The sequence below is a fragment of the Schistocerca nitens genome, chromosome 6, assembly GCF_023898315.1.
Source record: "Schistocerca nitens isolate TAMUIC-IGC-003100 chromosome 6, iqSchNite1.1, whole genome shotgun sequence".
Lineage (NCBI taxonomy): Eukaryota > Metazoa > Arthropoda > Insecta > Orthoptera > Acrididae > Schistocerca > Schistocerca nitens.
This window is the reverse complement of record NC_064619.1, coordinates 598,315,710-598,338,553: the sequence shown is the minus strand read 5'-3', so window position 1 is coordinate 598,338,553 and position 22,844 is coordinate 598,315,710. Positions and strand designations below refer to the sequence as shown.

Here is a 22,844-nt window from a genome sequence, read left to right as displayed (position 1 = left end):
GAAGTTAATTGTCTTACATTCCACTTGCTGCCAGGAAACGACAGTGTCATAAATGACGGAGAAAAGAAACTATGAAGAGGGTCTGTGTCACCCGAATACGGACGAACACCTGTCAGAGATCGACTAGCGGCAGTATACAAATTTCCCTCGGTGAGATTTCTCCAATAATGAGAACGCATGTCCTTTCGATCATGATTCTCATCTGGCCAAAAGAGATAAGTTTTCCATAGTTTCTAAAGCTTTGAAGCTTCAAACCGGGAAAGCAACTCTGAAAAGAATACGAGCGTGCAGCCGATTTCCGTCCTCATCTTTTCCCCCGTCTCAGCTTGCTACCCCTATATTGTCCTCGTCGTTGACGGGACGTTAAAGCCAAATCTTCATTCCGTCCTTCCTTCATCATCTGAGGATTCATATCACTCCATAATTACCTTTTCTCAGCTGGAAGAAAACACAGTCGATTCAAGAAAATACTTCGTTTAGTTTATGACTTTCCGCGGAAAGTCCTAAGGACAGTAAGTTTTATAGTCATAGTAATTTGACTGTTGTACCTGAAGCAGCAGTTAACAAGTCCAATTTGATAATTATTTATTTAACGATAAAACGAAATGCATATTCATTGTGGTTGCATCAGGACATCACTGGCAATCGTTGACGAACAGTAGTGGAAAGCTTTCCCTTACAACACAAAGGTTTTTTTTTACCGGTCTACTATAAACACAACACTTTTGCATTGTTATAAACATAAATAACTACAATTGTACACAAACTCTGGTTTATTAAATTGTTCGTATGTATTTAAAACACATATTCGAACAGCCAGCCATGAGTCTCGTTACTCGCTTCATGTCCTCGCATCAGTGACCGTCCCACTTTCGTCTTTCTTCAGCTTACACTCAATCTATGTTCTGTTCATTTCATCCTGTAATTCTACACTTTCACAGACGATGGCAATGATGCAAGCGAATCTTAACATTGATATCCTTGAAGTTAAAGCACACTCTTGAACCATTCTTTTACTTCCGTCATTGCTTCTTCCATGTATAGATTGAACAGCAGGGGCGACAGACACTTCCCTACCTTACGCCCTTTGTAACCCGTGCACTTCATTCTTGGTCTTCCAGTCTTCTTGGTTCCTCTTGCTTATGTTACAAATTATATTTTAAATGTCTTCCCCTATAGCGTACCTCTATTTTTCTCAAGATTTCGAACATCTTGCACTATTTTACACTTCCAAACGCTTTTTCCAGTTCCGCAGATCCTATGAACGTGTCTTCATTTTTCTTGTCTTGCTTCTATTATCAACCGCAACGTCAAGACTGCCCCTCCGTGCTTCTATCTTTTCTAAAGCCAAATTGATCGTCATCTAACAGATCTTCAATTTTCTTTTCCGTTCTTCTATGTATTATTCTGGTCAGCAGCTTGAATGCATGAGATGTTAATTTGATTATGCGGTAATTCTCGCACTTGTCAGCTCTTGCAATCTTGGGAATTACGAGAATTGTGTGGATGATGTTTTGCCGAAAGTCAAGTGGTGTATATCGCCAGTCCCATACTTTCGACACACCACTGTGAATAATCGCTTTTTAGTCATTATCCACACTCACTTTAGAAATTCCAATGGAAAGTTATCTACCCCTTCTGCCTCATCTAATTTTAAGTCTTCCAAAGCTCTTCTAAATTCTGATTGTATTAGTGGATCCCCTCTCTCTTCTCTATCGTCTCCTTTTTCTTCTTCTATCATGTCACACGTCACCAGATATGTTCTTCACCTCACAGAAGAGGCTCTCAAAGTACACTTTCCACCTATCTGCTCTCTCCTCTGCATTTCAGAGGGGAATTCCCGTTGTATTTTTAATATCACCATCCTTGCTAGTAATTTCACCGAAGGTTGTTTCGACTATTGTATATGCTGAGTCGGTCCCTCTGAAAATCATTTCTTTCTCGATTTCATCACACGCAGCGATTTCTCCTTCTTCTGCTAGCCGTGGTTTCTTTGCAGTTACCTTCCATCTGCGTTTGTTTTTTCATCCTATTTCTGTTATTGCCTACTTCAGAGATGTCCATTCCTCTTCGTCTGAACTGCCTAATGAGCTATTCATTATACCAGTGTCTACAGCCTTAGAGAACTTCAAGTGTATCTCTTCATTCCTTAGTACTTCTGTATCCCAATTATTTGCGCATTGATTCTACGCGACTAGTCTCTTATACTTCAGCCTGCTCTTCATGAGTACCAGATTCTGATCGGAATCTATATTTTCCCGCTGGGTACGCCTTAAAATCCAGTATTTGGTTTCGAAATCTCTGCCTGATCAAAATGTAATATAACTGGAATCTTTTTTGTATCTCCTTGCCTTTTCTGAGTATACCTCCTGGACTTGTGGTTCTTGAACAGAGTATTCGCTATAGCCGTCTGAAATTTATTGTGGAATTCAATTGGTCTTTCTCCTCTCTCGTTTGTACTACGAATCCCGTATTCTCCCGTAACAATTTCCCATTCCTTCCCCTATAATCGCATTCCAGTCCCCCACCACTATTAGATTTTCATATGCCTTTATGTACTGAATTACCCGTTCATTATCCTCGTACACTTTCTCTATATCTTCAATCTCTGCTTGTGACGTCGACATGTATACCTGAACTATTGTTGCGGGGTTGGTCTGCCGTCGATTGTTATAAGACTAACCCTATCACTGAACAGTCCACAATCAGTCACTGCCGGCCGATGTGACCGTGCGGTTCTAGGTGCTACAGTCTGGAGCCGAGCGACCGCTACGGTCCCAGGTTCGAATCCTGCCTCGGGCATGGATGCGTGTGATGTCCTTAGGTTAGTTAGGTTTAATTAGTTCTACGTTCTAGGAGACTGATGACCTCAGAAGTTAAGTCGCATAGTGCTCAGAGCCATTTGAACCATTTTTGAATCAGTCACTCTCTGTCTTAGCTTCCTATTCATCCTTCTCCATTTATACCATTTTCCGCTGCTGATGTATAACCCTGTACCTGTCTGACAAGAAATCCTTATCTTCATTTCATTTCACTTCACTGACGCCCACTGAATGTAGATGAAGCCTTAGCATTTCTTTTTCAGTTTTCCTGGTTTCCCTGCCAGTTCAGACTTCCTTTAGTTGGTTAGTTGGTCTTTTTCTCATGGTCACCTACCCCACGGCAGTCCCCTCCCAAATATCCGAATGGGGGACTAGTCCGGAATCTTTTGCCAATGGAGAGAGCATCATAACAATTTTTCAACTACAGGCCACAAGTCCTGTGGATACACATAATGTGTCCTTAATACAGTGGTTTCCATTGCTATCTGCGTCATCATGTCTTGGATCATTGTTGATTCTTCTACCTTTTAGTGGCCGTTTCCCTCCCCAAAGTCAAGAGAGTGATCCCACCCTCTGACCACTCCTCCGCCTTCTTTGACAAGGCTGTTGGCAGAGTGAGGGTGAGTGCTTATGCCGAAAGTCTTCGGCCGCCATTGCTGATGATTTTTATCCAAAATTTAAGCGTGGATGGGGAGAGAAAAGCGGGGGAGTTCCGAACTCGAGACCCCAAAGCAGCCATTGTGATTACTAATCTCTGACCATGGCGCACGTGGCAGCAAAGCTTGCTGTGTGTGCTATGATCTTGCTTGACATCAAATGGAAAAGGAACGGAAACGGATAAAGGTAACACCATTTGGAATATCGGAACATTTAAACATTCCGCTGCACTGTAACATTGGTAAATGTGGTTCCAGATCTGGGCACATATTTCTAAGAAGGCTTTCTGTTAAAATGCTTGTGGTAACAGGATTGCAACTTTTCCAGTATCAGTTCAGTTATTTTAACGTTGAGACATCGTAGTTGGTGTATTGTACCTGAACTCACTCATACTTGGATGCATCGCCTAACGACACACATCGCCTTCAGGTTTGCGAATCAAAATTTTTTACTGCGTGGAAGAATATAAGCGCAGTGAATTTAAGGTTCAAGTCACAATACCCCAGTGAGCTTTTCTTGGCTGCTGTTGCAGTGATTGACAAAGATGAAGGAAACAGGCAAAAACAAGAGACGGAAACGAACGCCCAGTGTCATGCTAGCGTTTAATCGATGCGTTAAGAGTAACCAAAATAATAAACAAATTTAAACTGCTATTAATTGTGGTTTACTGAACAATAGCTTATAGCAGGAAAGTCAAATTTTTGACCTTCCTTCAGTAGGCAGGAAGCCACCCGAGTGTGTGTGTGTAAATAAATTAGTGTTACTCCTTAATTATCTGAATTAAAGAATATTTCGTAGTTGTCCTTTACAGACCTTGTCATGCAGTCTTAAAGTAAATCTATTTGCTTTGAAAGATGTCCAGTAGGTACAGAACATTGACTTAAAGACTTACGTTGGAGAGCGCCGCCCCTAAAACAATCATCCAGCCCCACCCTCCATCGGGTGGAACTAGTTCATATTCCACAGTCGCTGTTCCCGTCATCCCTGCATCTGAAACAAAAGAACAAAGTATTCACCAAACATTCCAAGGAGAGGACATGCGTGGTGGAGCTCTGACTTGCTGAAATATCTGTTGCATTCATTTGCATCCATTCTTCGCTAATCAGTATGAAGTGGTAGAGAGCGCTATTCATTACATCGTGTTTTAAAATCTCTTGTTGTTCCGTTTGCGGATGTAGTATGACTACAGTTACTTGTAAGTGTGGTCTTCAACAGCAGTCAGCTGCGTATATTAAGATCAGTGGTCGTTACACCATAGTTATATCCTATAGTTTTCAGATATACAGATCAAGACTGAGTGTGTACCTTATTTAGTCTTTTACTGGAGTGTAGTTATAGATTACTAAAAAGAAGTAAAGTATCTCTGAAATCTGTTACAAAGTAATGACGTCTTTTAGTAGGTGGAATAATATAATTTCGTTGTTGATTATCGATTATTAGAGCAAATTCGATCGCGACCACTAGCAACAGACTCTTTGATGCTAAACTAATTTGACCATACGTAAACCCTATTTTTTTACACGTAAGACATGTTTATAACAATAGCACAGATGGCTACTTGATTCCATAGACACCATAAATTCCTTCTAAAATTGTATTTTATGTTTTACGTAAGAACTGAATTTATCGAATGTTGAAACCATGCGTGGACGAATAAATAAGATATTGCAATGTCTGAGTTGTTCAGAAGTAAGACGCAATGCTCCTTCATGCATGCATGTCCGAAGCAACAAGCGCTGCGGTGACTACAGCCGTTATGAAATACACGAGATGTATTCGCAGTTGCGAATACGACCAACCACCAGCTGTATAAGGGAATAACGGCAATGGAGATTTATACCGGGCCGGCCGCGGTGGTCTAGCGGTTCTAGGCGCTCAGTCCGGAACCGCGCGACTGCTACGGTCGCAGGTTCGAATCCTGCCTCGGGCATGGATGTGTGTAATGTCCTTAGGTTAGTTACGTTTAAGTAGTTCTAAGTTCCAGGGGACTGATAACCACAGATGTTAAGTCCCATAGTACTCAGAGCAATTTTTGAACCCGAATTTCCAGCTTTACATGCACGAATGTTCAAAGGAAAATTTCATCGTTCTTTTTAACAACACAGGCACTGCAATATCGTACAAGTCAAATTTGTTATTGCACTGAGCATTCTTTTCATTGTTGCTACTTTTTTAAGCATGAAATTTTTTTGGAATGATGTGTGTTCAAAACCCATTTGTACTGACGACTCAACCCAGCCCTGTCATTTTCCTGTTCCACTACACTACCGAATATAAATTTCAATGTTATGACTTCTTTTCGGAAGGTGTTTGTATGAAGGGTAGCGTTGTACAAAAGTGAAACGTGGACGATAAACGGTTCAGACAAGAAGAGAATAGAAACTTTTCGAATGCGTTGTTACAAAGGATTGTTGAATATTAGGTAGTTAAATTGGACAATTAGCGAGGAGGCGCTGAATGTAATTGTTGAAAAATGAAATATGTGGCCCAAGGACTCATTCTGAGGTATGATAGAATTTGGCATCTGTAACAAGTATCGGTGGGCGGTGGGATATAAATTCTAGACCAGGGTCACCAAACTACGGCCCGCGGTAATGGGCCAGACATGCGTGGTATCCGGCCCGTCGTATTTTATTTTTTTATTACTTTCGAACCTTGCTTATCGAGCACATCCCATGACGAGTGATGAACACAACGAGCGAAAAAAAAGGAAGAAACTAACCTGCTTAACGAACATTACTTCGCATAAAGAATCTGTTTAGTGCTATTTTTCCAGTCTCGAATAACCATTTCAAAAACAACTTCCTGGCTTATACGTCTTGGAACATTACTTAGGAACAAGTGCAAATAACACAGGTTGGTGAAACATGTCATGTACATAAAAGCATTTAAGCAAATAAAAGAATCAAAAGATTCCAAGTTAAACACCACATTTAAATTTAAAATAAGTTAAAAAGTGCGGATATCACAGTATTTGTTAATGGTTGATGAGCTATAATTACAGACGTGAGTACACCGTGGTATTGATATATATGGCTGTAATCCTGGTGCTATAAATCTTATATACATGTTATAGTAGTGACATCTTATTTATATGACGTAAAGATGACATAGCAATGTTAACAACTGGATCAGCTACCACATATGAAAGCCATCTTAGGCAACTTATAACACTGGTAAGTAAACATTACAAATATGGATTGTTATACGATTATATCACTTGTTATGTATTTCACTGTTATTGTCTAACCTGCTTTCAGAAAACGCTTGATAATGGCACTTTGAAGCCTAAATCATGATCGTGTAAGTGTAAATGTAACACTGTAAATAAACATCAGCCTATTGGCGGTACTGACGTTAAAGAAATATGTTATGACTGTGGCTCCGCATTATGAAAAAATTATATAGTATTTCTCTGTACCAATGTAACTGAAATGAATTAAGTCCACAGCTCAAGATCGAACAAAAAACAATTCATTGCGTAATGCCTACTTGCAGTGCCACTCAATATCAGCTCGTAAAGAATGGCAGAAGTGGTAAGGGCCACAAAAGCTTCTGAACTGTACCGCGAAGTTCCCAGCGGTACTGGGGTATCAGGCCACAAGAAAACTTAGACAAAATGCAGCTAGGCCACGGCTCTTGCAGCTTGGTAGAAAAGGCTCAAATGTTTGGAGACCCCTCTTCTAGACAGTAGAGGGAGGTTAAGGCTAGAACACAGTGAGTAGGTTCAAATGGTTGAAGATTTCAATAGTTATGCAGAGGTGAAGAGACTTGCACAGGATAGCCTAGTGTTGAAACCAGCATGTAACCATTCTTTGGACTGGAAATCACAACTACAATAACCTTCGATTATGTGTCAGTATTTCTAGCCACTTTGCGAGCAAAATAGCGCTTTCAAGTGGACAGTATTGCACCGTAGGCCGAGCAAGTAGTTTGTAACAAGCTAGTTATCAGTAATCTTGACGAACTGTTCATCTGCCAACCAAGCACGTTTCGATTAACAACTGACTACCTGAAATTTCATGCTTGGTTCTTCAAGTAGTTCCCGATGTATTTGAGTGTCAATTTTAGCGTACTCTGCCACAAAGATGCGCAACGAAAACATCTACACTACCGGCCATTAAAATTGCTACACCAACAAGAAATGCAGATGATAAACGGGTATTCATTGGACAACTATACTATACTAGAACTGACATGTGATTACATTTTCACGGAATTTGGGTCCATAGATCCGGAGAAATCAGTACCCAGAACAACCACCTCTGGCCGTAATAACGGCCTTGATACGTTTGGGCATTGAATCAAACAGAGCTTGGATGGCGTGTACAGGTACAGCTGCCCATGCAGCTTCAACACGATACCACAGTTCATCAAGAGTAGTGACTGGCGTATTGTGACGAGCCAGTTGCTCGGCCACCATTGACCACACGTTTTCAATTGGTGAGAGATCTGGAGAATGTGCTAGCAAGGGCAGCAGTAGAAAATTTATTCTATCCAGAAAGGCCCCTACAGGACATGTAACATGCGATCGTGCACTATCCTGCTGGAATGAAGGGTTTCGCAGGGATCGAATGAAGGGCAGAGCCACGGGTCGTAACACATCTGAAATATAACGTCCACTGTTCAAAGTGCCGTCAATGAGAACAATAGCTGACTGAGACGTGTAACCAATGGCACCCCATACCATCACGCCGGGTGATACGCCAGTATGGCGATGACTAATACACACTTCCAATGTGCGTTCACCGCGATGTCGCCAAACACGGATGCGAACATCATGATGCTGTAAACAAAACCTGGATTCGTCTGAAAAAATGACGTTTTGCCATTCGTGCATCCAGGTTCGTCGTTGAGTAAACCATCGCAGGCGCTCCTGTCTGTGATGCAGCGTCAAAGATAACCGCAGCCATGGCCTCCGAGCTGATAGTCTCTGCTGCTGCAAACGTCGTCGAACTGTCCGTGCAGATGGTTGTTGTCTTGCAAACGTCCCAATCTGTTGACTCAGGGATCGAGACGTGGCTGCACGATCAGTTACAGCCATGCGGATAAGATGCCTGTCATTTCGACTGCTAGTGATACGAGGCCGTTGGGATCCAGCAAGGCGTACCGTATTACCCTCCTGAACCCACCGATTCCATATTCTGCTAAAAGTCACTGGATCTCGACCAACGGGAGCAGCAATGCCGCGATACGATAAACTGCAATCGCGATAGGCTACAATCCGACCTTTATATAATTCGGAAACGTGATGGTACGCATTTCTCCTCCTTACAAGAGGCATCACAACAACGTTTCACCAGGCAACTCCGGTCAACTGCTGTTTGTGTATGAGAAATCGGTTGGAAACTTTCCTCGTGTCAGCACGTTGTAGGTGTCGCCACCGGCGCCAACCTTGTGTGAATGTTCTGAAAAGCTTATCATTTGCATATCACAGCATCTTCTTCCTGTCGGGTAAATTTCGCGTATGCAGCACGTCATCTTCATGGTGTAGCAATTTTAATGGCCAGTAGTGTAATATTATTCCGAGTACTATAAGCTCCAGAAGAAGAGAGTTTTACAATGATCAAACGAGCACTTCACCACCCACATGTCTTGGAATGCATTTTATTATTATTATTATTATTATGTAAATCTCTTTCCCAATACTTGTGAACAGGACAACGCTTGCTGTGTGTACTGTTCAGTCTGTCGACATGCCTTGAGACGTTCTTTGAAGCTTAGATCGTACACGCATTCTCAACTTAGTACAAGAAGGGTCGTCTGCACGCAAAGTTGCCCGACGAATTGGCGAACACTACAGCGACGTCACAATATATCTTGAACGTTAATCTGAGACACATGACACTAGGGAAGAACATATTTGTTTGCTGCAGAGATGACCGGTACCTACAAAATACAGTATGTACAGGGAAGCACAGCGATAAATGCATATTTGAACGTAAGTGCAGATACTAGCCAAGACTGCACATTGCGCTGTTCTATTCGGAGTCAAAGTAATTCGTACGTGGGCAAATAGTCGTTGCTCTTATGGTGGTTAGTTCTGTAACCAAGTTGGCCGAAGCGTTTGGTGATTCAAGAGGAACCGTAATCAAAGATTTCTACAGCATACATGGAGAGCGCATAAACATAATTTGCTACGTCACAACGCGTAAAAGTATGTGTATCCAGTGACAGCGATAGAGTACCACTGAATAGGATTGTTATGAAAAAATACGAGGACGACAGCTACCGAAGTCACTGCAGAACTGTGGGTCCCACTCGCGAATCTTGTCAGCAACAAAAGAATTCATATCAGCGCACACCCCGCTGCAGAGTGAAAATCTCATTCTGGAAACATCCTCCAGGCTGTGGCTAAGCTATGTCTCCGTAATATTCTTTCTTCCGGGAATGGTAGTTCTGAAAGGTTCGCAGAAGAGCTTCTGAGAAGTTTGGAAGGTAGGAGACGAGATACTGGCGGAAGTAAAGCTGTAAGGACGAGGCGTGAGTCGTGCTTCGGTAGCTCAGATGGTAGAGCAATTGCCCGCGAAAGGCAAAGGTCCCGAATTCGAGTCTCGGTCCGGCACACAGTTTTAATCTGTCAGGAAGTTTCATATCAGCGTACACTCCGCTGCAGAGTGAAAATCTCATTCTTGAATATGAGGGAGCTCCACATGCAAAGAACAGCAGGAGAACTGGAATCCATAACTAGTTATTACTGATACTCAAGCCTATAAAAGCAAACCGTAGTGCCCGGAAGCCATAAAACGTGAACTATGGACCAGTGGAAGAATGTCATTTGGTCGAATGAGTCTTGTTTCTCATTGTTTCAATCTTCTGGCCGAGTATACGTTTCAAGATTGAAACATTGTTGGGGTTCAGTGATGATTTGGGCAGCCATATGTTAATATTCGATTAGTTCAAAATGGTTCAAATGCCTCTGAGCACTATGGGACTCAACTGCTGTGGTCATTAGTCCCCTAGAACTTAGAACTACTTAAACCTAACTAACCTAAGGACATCACACACATCCATGCCCGAGGCAGGATTCGAACCTGCGACCGTAGCAGTCGCACGGTTCCGGACTGCGCGCCTAGAACCGCGAGACCACCGCAGCCGGCTAATATTCGATTAGTCTCACAGTTACTCTGCATAATTTACCGCCCAGGTTTATGTGACCATTTTGCTGGATCAGTTCCATCCCTTGGTACAGTGTTTGTTCCCCAATGTTGCAGCTGTGTTCCGGGACGACAGGGGCCCCATTCAGACAGCTAGTATCATTTGTAAGTAGGCTGTAAGTACGCTGTTTAGGAAGTAGGCTGTCTAGGTTTTTATGTTGGTAATACCACGTAGTGCTGTGCATGAAAATCTCTGACTGCGCTGTGTGCTGTCTGTGGCTGGTTGGACTCATTGTTGGAATATTCGCTAGTGTATTGTTGGGCTGTTGGATGTGAACAGCGCACAGCGTTGGGCAGTTGGAGGTGAGCCACCAGCAGTGGTTTATGTGGAGAGAGAGATGCCAGAGTTTTGAGAGGTTACTATAAGCGGACGATCTGGACGTGTGTCCTCCAGGAAAAGGAAATTCGTAAAGATGGATGTCATGAATTGGTAGATATATATATGATGAGTTTTGAACGTTATAATGTAAATACATAGTCTGTTCCCTATCAAAATCTTTCATTTGCTAACTATGCCTATCAGTAGTTAGTGCCTTCAGTAGTTAGAATATTTTATTTAGCTGGCAGTATTGGCACTCGCTGCATTGCAGTAGTTCGAGTAACGTAGATTTTTGTGGAGCAAGTGATTCACGAAAGGTATAGGTTATTGTTAGTCAGGGCCATTCTTTTGTAGGGATTATTGAAAGTCAGATTGCGTTGCGCTAAAAAATATTGTATGTCAGTTTAGTGATGATGAGAATACGTAAAGAGAGAAATCTCTGAGTACGTTTAGTTTTACTCAGCTGTTTTTTTAGCACTGTCATTCATAATTGTTCAAAGGGGACGTTTCACATTCAGGACTGGTTTTGCGAGCACGGAGTGAATTGTCGCCAGCACCCTGGGCACCACAGTCATTAGCCCTCTGTACTGACTCGCTTATCTCGTCTACTTTGGAGAGAAGCGTGCGTGATCGCTATCCAATTCCATCATCTTTGCCTCAACGTGCCACCATTTTGCAGGAAAAATGGTATAAGATTCTGTTGAAAACCATACAGGACATGTATTTATCCATTCAGTGACGACTTGAATCTGTTTTGAAAGCAAACTGGTTCCCTACATCATATTAGGTATGGTAATGTATTTTTGTCCACGACCTGTAGGTAATGAGGACACTGTAACAGAACTTTACGTTTTGGAGCAAAATGGAAGGACTGTGTGGATGCAATCGTGTCCACGTGATCAATGCTGTCATTGTGACCCCTTGGCGTCTACCACGTAGAACACGAGTGGGGCATAGCAACACCCGTACAAAAAAATGAGGACAATGAAGTACCATGAGTGGAAGCTGGCTCACCGACGGAAGCTGGATATGTCTGACGCCTGATGATCGTTGTAGAAGTGTAGTGGCGGACACATACCACTGCATGTTTCAGGCATTCAGTCTCAAGGATTCAGCGGGGAGGTGGGACACCCATGTTTTGGGCCAGTAACATTTATTGATGTTGAATTTCTCGTATCACTGTCGAGATTACTTTGAAGGCTGAGCAGTACCCTGAAAGAACCTTCAATCTACTGTTCAGCACAGACGCCAACATTCTGGAAAAGGCTCTGTCTATCAATACGAGCGCTCCGCCTCGAACTCATAAACAGATTTCTCCAGGAGGCAGACCCGACTCAGTATGTGTGGTACGCTACTGTAAGACCTTCGGTACACACACCATCAGATTATTTGACTTGTCGCTCTAACAAAGTAGGCGAGTGTCAGCAATAGGTGGCGTGTTTATCTTCTGCCGTTAGGTCAGACGATAGAAATGCCACTTGCACGCTTAGAGTAGCAGATTGACGGTGGCCAACTTTAAACAGAACTTGATTAATTTTCACACACATTTATTAAAATAATAACAGACATAAAAATAACTTAACTTGGTTCTGGATGCCATTTACAATTGACAGCCTGAAGTTCCCTTGGTCTTGGTACGTTAATCTTATTCTCACATATCTCTGATACTTGACAAAATTGTCTACACATTTATCTTCATGGCTATGTACAGGAATATGATGATCTTATTAGGCACAGACTGAAACTTGACTATAGACTGGTACAGACAAATGCAGACTCGTACAGAATGATGCAGACTGATTAATCGGAGGTCTGTACACTCGTTATAATACCTCGTGCGTTCATGTATCACTGCGCGAGTGTGATCCGCGAGGAGAAAAGGTTCTACGTTAGCAGCAATCTCATTGGCTGCGTTACATATTAATATGCTGATCGGCGGAAGCAGAATTTGGTCCGTCTTTATGGCAGCGCCATCTCGTAGTGCGGAGACGGACGAGCGCTGCGCCTGCGCTGTTGTGCTTAGCGGGGCGCGCTCTAGTGGGAAAGTTGTGTACGCGCTGACTACGCGGAACTATGTACACAACAGTATGCTTGTCTTCAAATGAACTTCGTCGTGCGAAGCCTCCTTACAGAATGAACGAACTAAGAAGTGCCACCGCCGTCGACGAGTGAGACGTTTAGATGTCCGCCACATTCTACATAGCATCCTGAGGAGTATCCAGCATGTTACGCGCACAAATCATGAGGAGTAGCAACACGGTATTGATACTGTTTCACAAGCATGGACATTACAACAAAGTTTGTCATTTTATTGTAGACACCAGCACTTTTTATACTTCACCGTCACCTGTTACCAAATGTTGTCATACGATGAAGGAGATCATTTCGTTCTATGGATGAAAATGTGCGATAAAAGGTGAAGGTGATGTATAATAGATGTGGAAAAGTATAAAAACGTAGAATAAAACCACAAAACGTACCAATGATGCACGGCAGAACAGATAAAAACGCTTAAATCCAAACGAGTTTCGGAATTAACGTAATTTCAGAATTAAACAGAGGTCTAGAGAAGATGAAGCAAGTATCGAAAATTTCTTTGGTAAATATGAAAGGAAATACATTGTCTCTTGCAGAAGGCAGAGCTTAAAAACGCAAATGTTAATATTTATTTATGGAGTAGATCAGATGTCCAGAGGAAATAATTTCGGATTAGATTTTAAATTTGCTTGTCAGCTGTAGATAAGCACTGGATTGACAGCAAAAACGTGAGATTGAAATTGGTGAGGAAGGTTTCGGTGAACGAAACTGAGTTTTTAATTAGGAGATTGGGATTTATTTTAAAAGGAAAGTTTATAATGGATATGAGTTACGGCGATCAAGACTAACACGAAAAGCGTTAGAAGTTGAGCAATGGAGAGTTGCATGTTGGGAAATACTAGGAGCGTCGGACAACAAATAACTGCATCAGGAAACAGACTGTGGTGAATGATATTGTTATGAATGTAATAAAAATCATGTGGATGGGACATGTAACCAAGAAAATTGTTCTTTGGTGGGTTGTACGAGATTAAAAAGTATGGCGGAAACTGAGTAAACGAAATTATAAAGCATGCAGAAAAACATAACTGCGTGAAAGCAGTAAATCGTGGAGAAGTCTGGAGCAACCAGTTGGCCTACAATAATTGCGAAATGGCTGCCGGTCGTGGTGATTGTGCTCTAAATAGTCTCATAATAGCGTGGGTAAATATCACTGCAAACCGTTGTGGCACGCTGTCTGTTACACGTGCTCTCAGACTTATCATTCAGGTGCTATTCAAAGTCTATACCGAACCTCTCTATTGGTGATCAGTCACCGGTAGCAGTTTATACAACTGCGATTACAGATAGTGATAAATCCGTAATACGCTCCAACTTCAGAGAATCGAACTGCAGTGAGATCTGTGCATCGATGTTTTCTATCAGCTGTCGAGTACGCATTGCACCAGAAGCTACTGCTAAGAATGTGCGTATTGTTTCTATCAAATCTGACATTGATGACAAACTTTTCTACACAGTACGTTTTCCTTCATTTCCAAAGTACGTTATAGGTATTGCAATTTTCACAGAGTTAGTCTACAGCAGATGTCTCGTTATATGCAGGAAAGAACTACTACCGGCAAGTCTTAATATCTTCAAACACTATCAGCCTTTTGGTAGATTAATCTTTTACTTCTACCTATTTTTCTGTCCCACTTGGCACGTGCAAAACGCAGTTTACGATCACTTAAACTGCCGGTGACGTAGAGACTGGTGGAACAAACAGGAGGTTCCTGTAGACAGTGCTATCAGAGTTCTTGAATAGAACGGCTAGCCAGAAGCTAGTAATTGACCGCCAACAGGTCAGGGAGCAACCCGGATCGAAAACCGTAATCACAGACAAGGTGAACCCTATCGGTGGATGGGCCCACGTAACACGTTAGGAGAGGCAGCGGCACACTCTGTGGAAGCAAGTAATGGCTGCGTTTTGAATCACAACCATCTCCGAGCATTCCTCCATATCAACGCTCGGAATGAACGGGAAATCTGAATCACTATCATACACTTCTGGAAATGGAAAAAAGAACACATTGACACCGGTGTGTCAGACCCACCATACTTGCTCCGGACACTGCGAGAGGGCTGTACAAGCAATGATCACACGCACGGCACAGCGGACACACCAGGAACCGCGGTGTTGGCCGTCGAATGGCGCTAGCTGCGCAGCATTTGTGCACCGCCGCCGTCAGTGTCAGCCAGTTTGCCGTGGCATACGGAGCTCCATCGCAGTCTTTAACACTGGTAGCATGCCGCGACAGCGTGGACGTGAACCGTATGTGCAGTTGATGGACTTTGAGCGAGGGCGTATAGTGGGCATGCGGGAGGCCGGGTGGACGTACCGCCGAATTGCTCAACACGTGGGGCGTGAGGTCTCCACAGTACATCGATGTTGTCGCCAGTGGTCGGCGGAAGGTGCACGTGCCCGTCGACCTGGGACCGGACCGCAGCGACGCACGGATGCACGCCAAGACCGTAGGATCCTACGCAGTGCCGTAGGGGACCGCACCGCCACTTCCCAGCAAATTAGGGACACTGTTGCTCCTGGGGTATCGGCGAGGACCATTCGCAATCGTCTCCATGAAGCTGGGCTACGGTCCCGCACACCGTTAGGCCGTCTTCCGCTCACGCCCCAACATCGTGCAGCCCGCCTCCAGTGGCGTCGCAACAGGCGTGAATGGAGGGACGAATGGAGACGTGTCGTCTTCAGCGATGAGAGTCGCTTCTGCCTTGGTGCCAATGATGGTCGTATGCGTGTTTGGCGCCGTGCAGGTGAGCGCCACAATCAGGATTGCATACGACCGAGGCACACAGGGCCAACACCCGGCATCATGGTGTGGGGAGCGATCTCCTACACTGGCCGTACACCACTGGTGATCGTCGAGGGGACACTGAATAGTGCACGGTACATCCAAACCGTCATCGAACCCATCGTTCTACCATTCCTAGACCGGCAAGGGAACTTGCTGTTCCAACAGGACAATGCACGTCCGCATGTATCCCGTGCCACCCAACGTGCTCTAGAAGGTGTAAGTCAACTACCCTGGCCAGCAAGATCTCCGGATCTGTCCCCCATTGCGCATGTTTGGGACTGGATGAAGCGTCGTCTCACGCGGTCTGCACGTCCAGCACGAACGCTGGTCCAGCTGAGGCGCCAGGTGGAAATGGCATGGCAAGCCGTTCCACAGGACTACATCCAGCATCTCTAGGATCGTCTCCATGGGAGAATAGCAGCCTGCATTGCTGCGAAAGGTGGATATACACTGTACTAGTGCCGACATTGTGCATGCTCTGTTGCCTGTGTCTATGTGCCTGTGGTTCTGTCAGTGTGATCATGTGATGTATCTGACCCCAGGAATGTGTCAATAAAGTTTCCCCTTCCTGGGACAATGAATTCACGGTGTTCTTATTTCAATTTCCAGGAGTGTATATTAACAGATACTAAATCCATCATCTGCTTGCGATAACAGACGTATTTTATCTAATTTTTCGTAGTGTCTCAGTCACTGATTTATTCTAACAGAGTAAATAGGCTCAAAAAAGAAAAAGACATATATACATATGCGGGCAAGCAAATGTTTGCAGTTTCAGGGAAACTGGATGACATGTTATTGAAGAGGAAGACCTTCACAAATTTAATAAGGCAATAACGCGTTCGTCCACCTCCGGCCCTTATGCAAGCAGTTATTTGCCTTGACGCTGAGTGGCAGAGTTGTTGGATATCCTCCTGAGAGGTATCGTGCCACATTCTGTTCAACTGGCACGTGAGATCGCAAGATCCCGAGCTGGTAGGAGAGGCTTGCCCATAAGGTTCCAAACATTCTTAATTGGAGACATATGTAACGATCTTTGTGGCGATGGTACGGTTTGGCAAGCACGAAGACAAGTAGCAGAACATCTCGATGTACGGAGGCGGGTACTATCGTGGTGAAACGTAAGCACAGTACGGTTTGCCATGGAGAACAACAAAACGGGGCGCAGAACGTCGTCGTCGACCAACCGTTGTGCTGTAGGAGTGTAGCGGATGACAACCAAATGGTCCTGCCATGAAGTGAAATAGCAGCCCAGGCCATCGCTCCTCGTTGTCGGGCCGTATGATGGACGACAGCCTGGTTGGTATTCCACCACTGTTCAAGGAGTCTCCAGACACGAATCAACCGGGCATTGGTCTTAAACGATAGAGGGATATCGAGGAAAACCTAAATCAGGATGGTCGGACACGGGTTTGAACCATCATCCTCCGGAAAGCGACAAAAAAAAATGGTTCAAATGGCTCTGAGCACTACGTGACTTAAACATCTGAGGTCATGTGTCCCCTAGAACTTAGAACTGCTTAAACCTAACAAAGAACATCACACACATCCATGCCCGAGGCAGAATTCGAACCTGCGACCATAGCAGCCGCCCGGTTCTGGACTGAAGTGCTTAGAACCGCTCGTCCACCGCGGCCGGCTCCAGACACGTCTTCGTTGGTCGACGGGGCCTGGAATCTCGTTGACTTCAGTAGAATTGTCCTCAGTGTTCAATATCGCTTCGAACTTACCCTGATGACCAACGAAGATGTGTCAGGGGATGCCCCGGACAGCAGAGGTATACTAACCTGAATTTTGCTCACCATACTGCCCAACAACCAGAAGCGATGTAGTAAAGAGTACAGGAGTCAGTAGCAATGATGTTTATTGCATATCCATTCTTCGGTCAATGGGTGGTCTCCTGCAGTGCAGTAAATGTAAGTGACTAAAATCTGGATATGCAATAAACATCACTGCGACTGACTGCTGTACCCTCTCCTATTTGAAATGAATACTGTCGCTAAGCACAACGGTGTCCCGATAGAAAAAAAAAAAAACATGATAAAACCAGGAGTGATGGTTTGGAGCGCAATTTCCTTTGCTAGAAGGATCTCTGTGATTGTTATCCGCAGCACCCTTACAGCACAACGATACGTCAATGATATTCCACGTTCCGTTTTCTTCCCCTTCATCGCAGGTAATCTTGGGCTTACATTTCATGCCCACCTGCACACGGCGAGAGTCTCTACTGCTTGTTTTCTTGCTTGCGAAACCCTATCGTATCCAATAGTCTCGCCAGATCCCGTCCCGAATAACAACGTTTGAAGCGTTATGGTCAGGGCCTTCCAATCACCATTATCACGATCTATCACGCCAGTTGGACAAATTTGGCATGATATCTCTTAGGAGGACACCCAACAACTCTATCAATCAATGTCAAACTAAATAACTGCATGCATAATGGCCAAACGTGGGCCAACACGTTATTGAGTTCCTCAATTTCGGAATCTCTTTCTCTTGAATAAGTCATCCAATTTCCCTAAATCTGCAATCATTTCTTTGTGTGTAGAAGTACGTCACGCCAACCAGTTTGTTTCCTATTCGGGTAATTCCTTCGTGGTGCGTCGTTTTTTGATGTTTGAGTGTACTTTAACTGCGAAGTAAACTATCGTCATCTATAAATCATGCTAATTTCACGAGATATATGTGGAACGATGTAATACGAGCTTCTCAGTTCTTGGAATGAATACTCTTTGAATTTTATTGCCGGCCGGTGTGGCCGAGCGGTTCTAGGCGCTACAGTCAGGAACCGCGCGATCGCTACGGTCGCGGGTTAGAATCCTGCCTCGGGCGTGGATTTGTGTGCTGTCCTTAGGTTAGTTAGGTTTAAGTAGTTCTAAGTTCTAGGGGAATGGTGCCCTCAGAAGTTAAGTCCCATAGTGCTCAGAGCCATTTGAACCATTTAAATTTGAATTTCATTAGCTAACAGCACTGTAATATGACATGCAGCACTTGAGGCGTCTGCCACTGTGGGCTGATTACCACTTGTGTGATAGTTTCCCACTTGCTAAACGAACCATTGGCCTTTGATCTTCACTGTCTATTCCATTAATCCAACCCGATAAGTGCATCGGAGTGCAGACCAGTGCCTACGAGTAGCTAGTATGAAATTACTTCGTCCGTGGCTAATCTACATTTGCTTTGGATACTGCCCTAGTGTGGTATGTGCGTTCCACTATAATTACCTTTTTATAGCCGTACTACTCGTGCAACACGCGTAATCCAATACATATTATGGTTTTGTCTGCTTCTAGTTATTTTAAGTGATCAGTATTAACCACAGTTATAAGGAGCATTAAAATAAAAATAAGACAGATGTAAAAATGTAAGTGAACTGTTTATTATTTCAAAATTAATCTGCGTAACTGTTACTGTCGTATATTTATCCCTCCGTGAGACAAGACTTCCGATGCCTTCATGGAAAAATGTTTGCGCCTACCTACTGAACCATGAATGTACACGGGCATGCACCTCTTGATGCGAAGCTATTTGACTGCCACGAATGTCTTTGTTCAGGGCTCCAAAAATATGGAAATCGCATGGGCAGAGATCGGGACCGTACGGAGAATGCGTAAGAGCTTCCCGGCAGAGCTTCTGCAACGTAATCAATACAATCTTGACAATGTGGGCGGGCATTAGCCTGCAACAGAATGTTGCCTTCCGTCAACATTCCTGGGCATATGACCTTGATGGCACGGTTCAGCTTTTGCAAAGAGAGCACCTACCCCTGTGCTTCATTATGGCGTCGTGGTCCAAAACGTCAATAAGAAGCACGCCCTTGCAGTCAAAGAAGAAGGTCATCATGACTTTCCCAGAGCTGCCGAGCCTATTATTCTGACTGGGCTGCAGAAGTTCCGCTGGAAGCCCTTCCTTACGCATCCTCCAAACAGTCCCGACTCCTCACTAAGCAATAATTATTTATTTTTAGAGTCCTGAAGAAAGACACTGGCTGCTGTCGATTTGCAGCGGACGAAGAGTTGCTCACCTGGGTAAAATCGTGTTCGATAGGCCGCAGAAAATGTTTTTCCATTCAGAAATTGAACGCCTCGTCTCAAAGTGGGATAAATGTATTAACAATTATGGCAAATATTGTTGAAATAACAAACATTTTACGAACTATTTTCATCTGTCTAGTTTTCGTTTGACTGCTCATAGAATAACGATAATAATTCTTTCCTGCAATTTACGCACCGTTGTTTCATTGTCTGACCGATGGTCAACAGTGGCATGTATCGATCCTGTTCAGGGGCTCCCAAAATACATCATTTTTGGCTTAATGGTTTCCTTGTGTACATCATCCGTGAAAAGTGTGAAGCAGCTCCCAAAGATATAATTTAGATCGTTAAAATATATCGAGTACTATAGCGTTACTGTAACACATCAAAGATCCAGTCATATACTACAGTCAGATCTTTTTCGTGTGAAAATTGGATAGCGAGTAATAAAAACAGATTGACTTAGATGTTTCACACTAAATTTCCCTGTACTATAATAAAATTTATGTGCTCCCAATCATCAGTTTAGGAAACTGTAAGAACAAATAGGACGTGAATAAGAAAAATAAAGGGAGGATATCAAGGTCGTTATATATGGTACATAAAGTCGGTTGGACGAGGAAGAAGAGAAGTAACTGGTCATGACGTTGAAGAAACCATCCCAGATTCCGTTGTAATTACTGCAAGAAAATTTGTGAGTTTTCAAATACTATTTTCCAGCTGACATTGTAACAATACCCCCTAAAACGAGTACAGGGCAATAGCGTGTGGCCGTGGTAGTGGTACAGACATTTAAGTATGACGGAGACAGGTAAATATATGAGTTTAATGTCGGAAAGCGTGGTCTGATTACCGACAGACTCAAAATCTGTAATGTAAGACAAGAAAATTTCTTCGCATCCAGTATCGTCTCTTTCTTCTGTGTCTTGATCTGTCGCACAGATGTCAAGGGAATACCATATAGTGCCTTGTGAAGGGAACAGCAAAAACGCTATAATTACGACGGTAATTCGTTGCCACCTTACCTGGAAGTAAATTTACAGCTGGCTACATCAGTGTGGGCTCTCGAGACGCCATTCCACTGTAATGACTCCACTCACTCTGTTGCCTGAAGCAAAGTTCGCTGCGTGTTATCAACGCGGATTCCACTTGAAGTGACACGTTCGATAATTACCTTTGATCAGTGAGACTAATCGATAGTACGGTGAAATTTCACTGTCCACAGTACATACCGTTAACGTAAGTTTACTTCACACATGCTACAGACAGATTGCACGAAGTAGGTCTCGTAGTTTTCCCTCACTTTCACCGAGGACAGCGTATAGCTGTATTCCTTCTTGTTTAGAACGTGTAGTGTGTCAGCCTATAAATTTAATTGAAATGTTTCCAGTTTACCTCTTTCGTAGGGGAATGGAGGTTCTTCGCCAGCCCATATGATTATGATAGCGTTGGACACACCTTCACTGTTGAAGGTCGCTTCGTCGGTGAACGACAAAATCGCCGCGCAACGAGTTTGCATGGTGCCACACTCATAAAACTGCTGTCCAAATTCGACACTGGGAGAAAATTCGAGCTTGATAGGATGAATCTTCCTGTATGTGACAACAATGAAATTCTCCAAACCGTGGTCTCTACAACGTCTTCCACCATTCCATGCTCTCTGAAAACATTCGTTTCACTCAGACACTGTTGAGTAACGACCAGCGTGCTGGGATATGGCCGATGCCTGTTTGCATATCTTCACCCACAGAGTTAGTTAGTTCGTTAAGTGTTCCACTGATAAATCTCACGGTAACCGTTATGATGTGGAACGTGTCGAGTGCATAAGAAATGCTAACATGAATCAAGATTTTTTTTAAGCTTAAAATTTGTGTTACCTACCTCATTCCTTTAAATGGCATAGAATGCATACGATATACCTACAGATTCATTTATTCATATTCAAGAATTCATCTATGGTATAGAAGGAGTTGTCAAGGAGATATCATTTCAATTTATTTTTGAAACTATTACTGCTATCTATCAGATATTTTATTTCATGTAGTAATTTATCGAAAAGTTTTACAGCAGCTTATTTTACCCCTTTCTATGCCAAAGATAGCTTAAGTAGAGGATAGTGCAAGTCTTTCTTTCTTCTGGTATTATAATAATGAATGTCACTGTTGTTTTTAAACTGATCCATGCTGTTGAGAACAAATTTCATTACTGAGTAAATGTACTGTGAGGCTGTTGTAAGAATTCTTAACCCTTTAAACGGACGTCTACAAGATGTGCGAATATGAGCTACACATATTATTCTTACCACTTTCTTTTGAGCAGTAATACTTGCTGCCTAAATGTTGAGTTACCCCAAAATATTATTCAATATGACATCAGAGAATGAAAGTATGCAAAGTATGTTAGACTGCCAATTTCTGTATCCTCAAAATTAGAAATTATTCTGATTGCAAAAGTTGCTGAACCTTGTCACTTTAGGAGATCCAAAATTTGAATTTTCCAATTAATATTCTCTTCAATATATACACCCAAAAACTTAGTATGTTCTGCCCTGGATACTGACTTCAGTTGGTGTGTTATATTTATTAAAGGAAATGTACTCCATACGGTAGAAATTTGGATTTACTTTGTTTTTTCAAATTTTAGAGCAAGCCCATTCGCAGAAAACTAACCAATAACTTTTCCAAAGACATTATTTGTATCATTTTCTGTTGGAGTTTCTTTCACTGGATTAATAGTGATGGCTGTATCAACAGCAAACAGTGTCAGTTTAGCTTCTTGTTTCAGATAAGAAGGGAGGTCATTCAAAAATATCAAGAACAGAAGGGGATCCGTGATGGAACCCTGAGGAACACCTAATGTAATTTGACCCCAGTTGGATGTTCAGACAAGCGTACCCATTTCATCTCGTTTCACTATAAAATCTTAGTTCAAATGGCAAAATACTACACGCTGTCCGCTATGGAGCGCTA

The 22,844-nt window shown here is 43.1% G+C and overlaps 1 protein-coding gene across 5 annotated transcripts in view; it reads right to left on the bottom strand.

Moving 5' to 3' along the window:
• LOC126262900 (monocarboxylate transporter 2-like) overlaps positions 1-22,844 on the bottom strand; it is a 146,742-nt gene that overhangs the window by 78,386 nt on the left and 45,512 nt on the right. For 3 of the 5 annotated variants that reach the window (XM_049959797.1, XM_049959801.1, XM_049959800.1), the window contains exons 1-2: positions 20,901-20,969; positions 4,372-4,469 (exon numbers count right to left, since the gene is read on the bottom strand). In XM_049959797.1, the coding sequence (XP_049815754.1) occupies positions 4,372-4,461 (90 nt within the window). In that variant the 5' untranslated portion in view covers positions 4,462-4,469; positions 20,901-20,969. Of the gene's footprint in view, positions 1-4,371; positions 4,470-20,900; positions 20,970-22,844 lie in introns of those variants that run through there. The other 2 variants (XM_049959799.1, XM_049959798.1) reach the window with 1 other exon arrangement.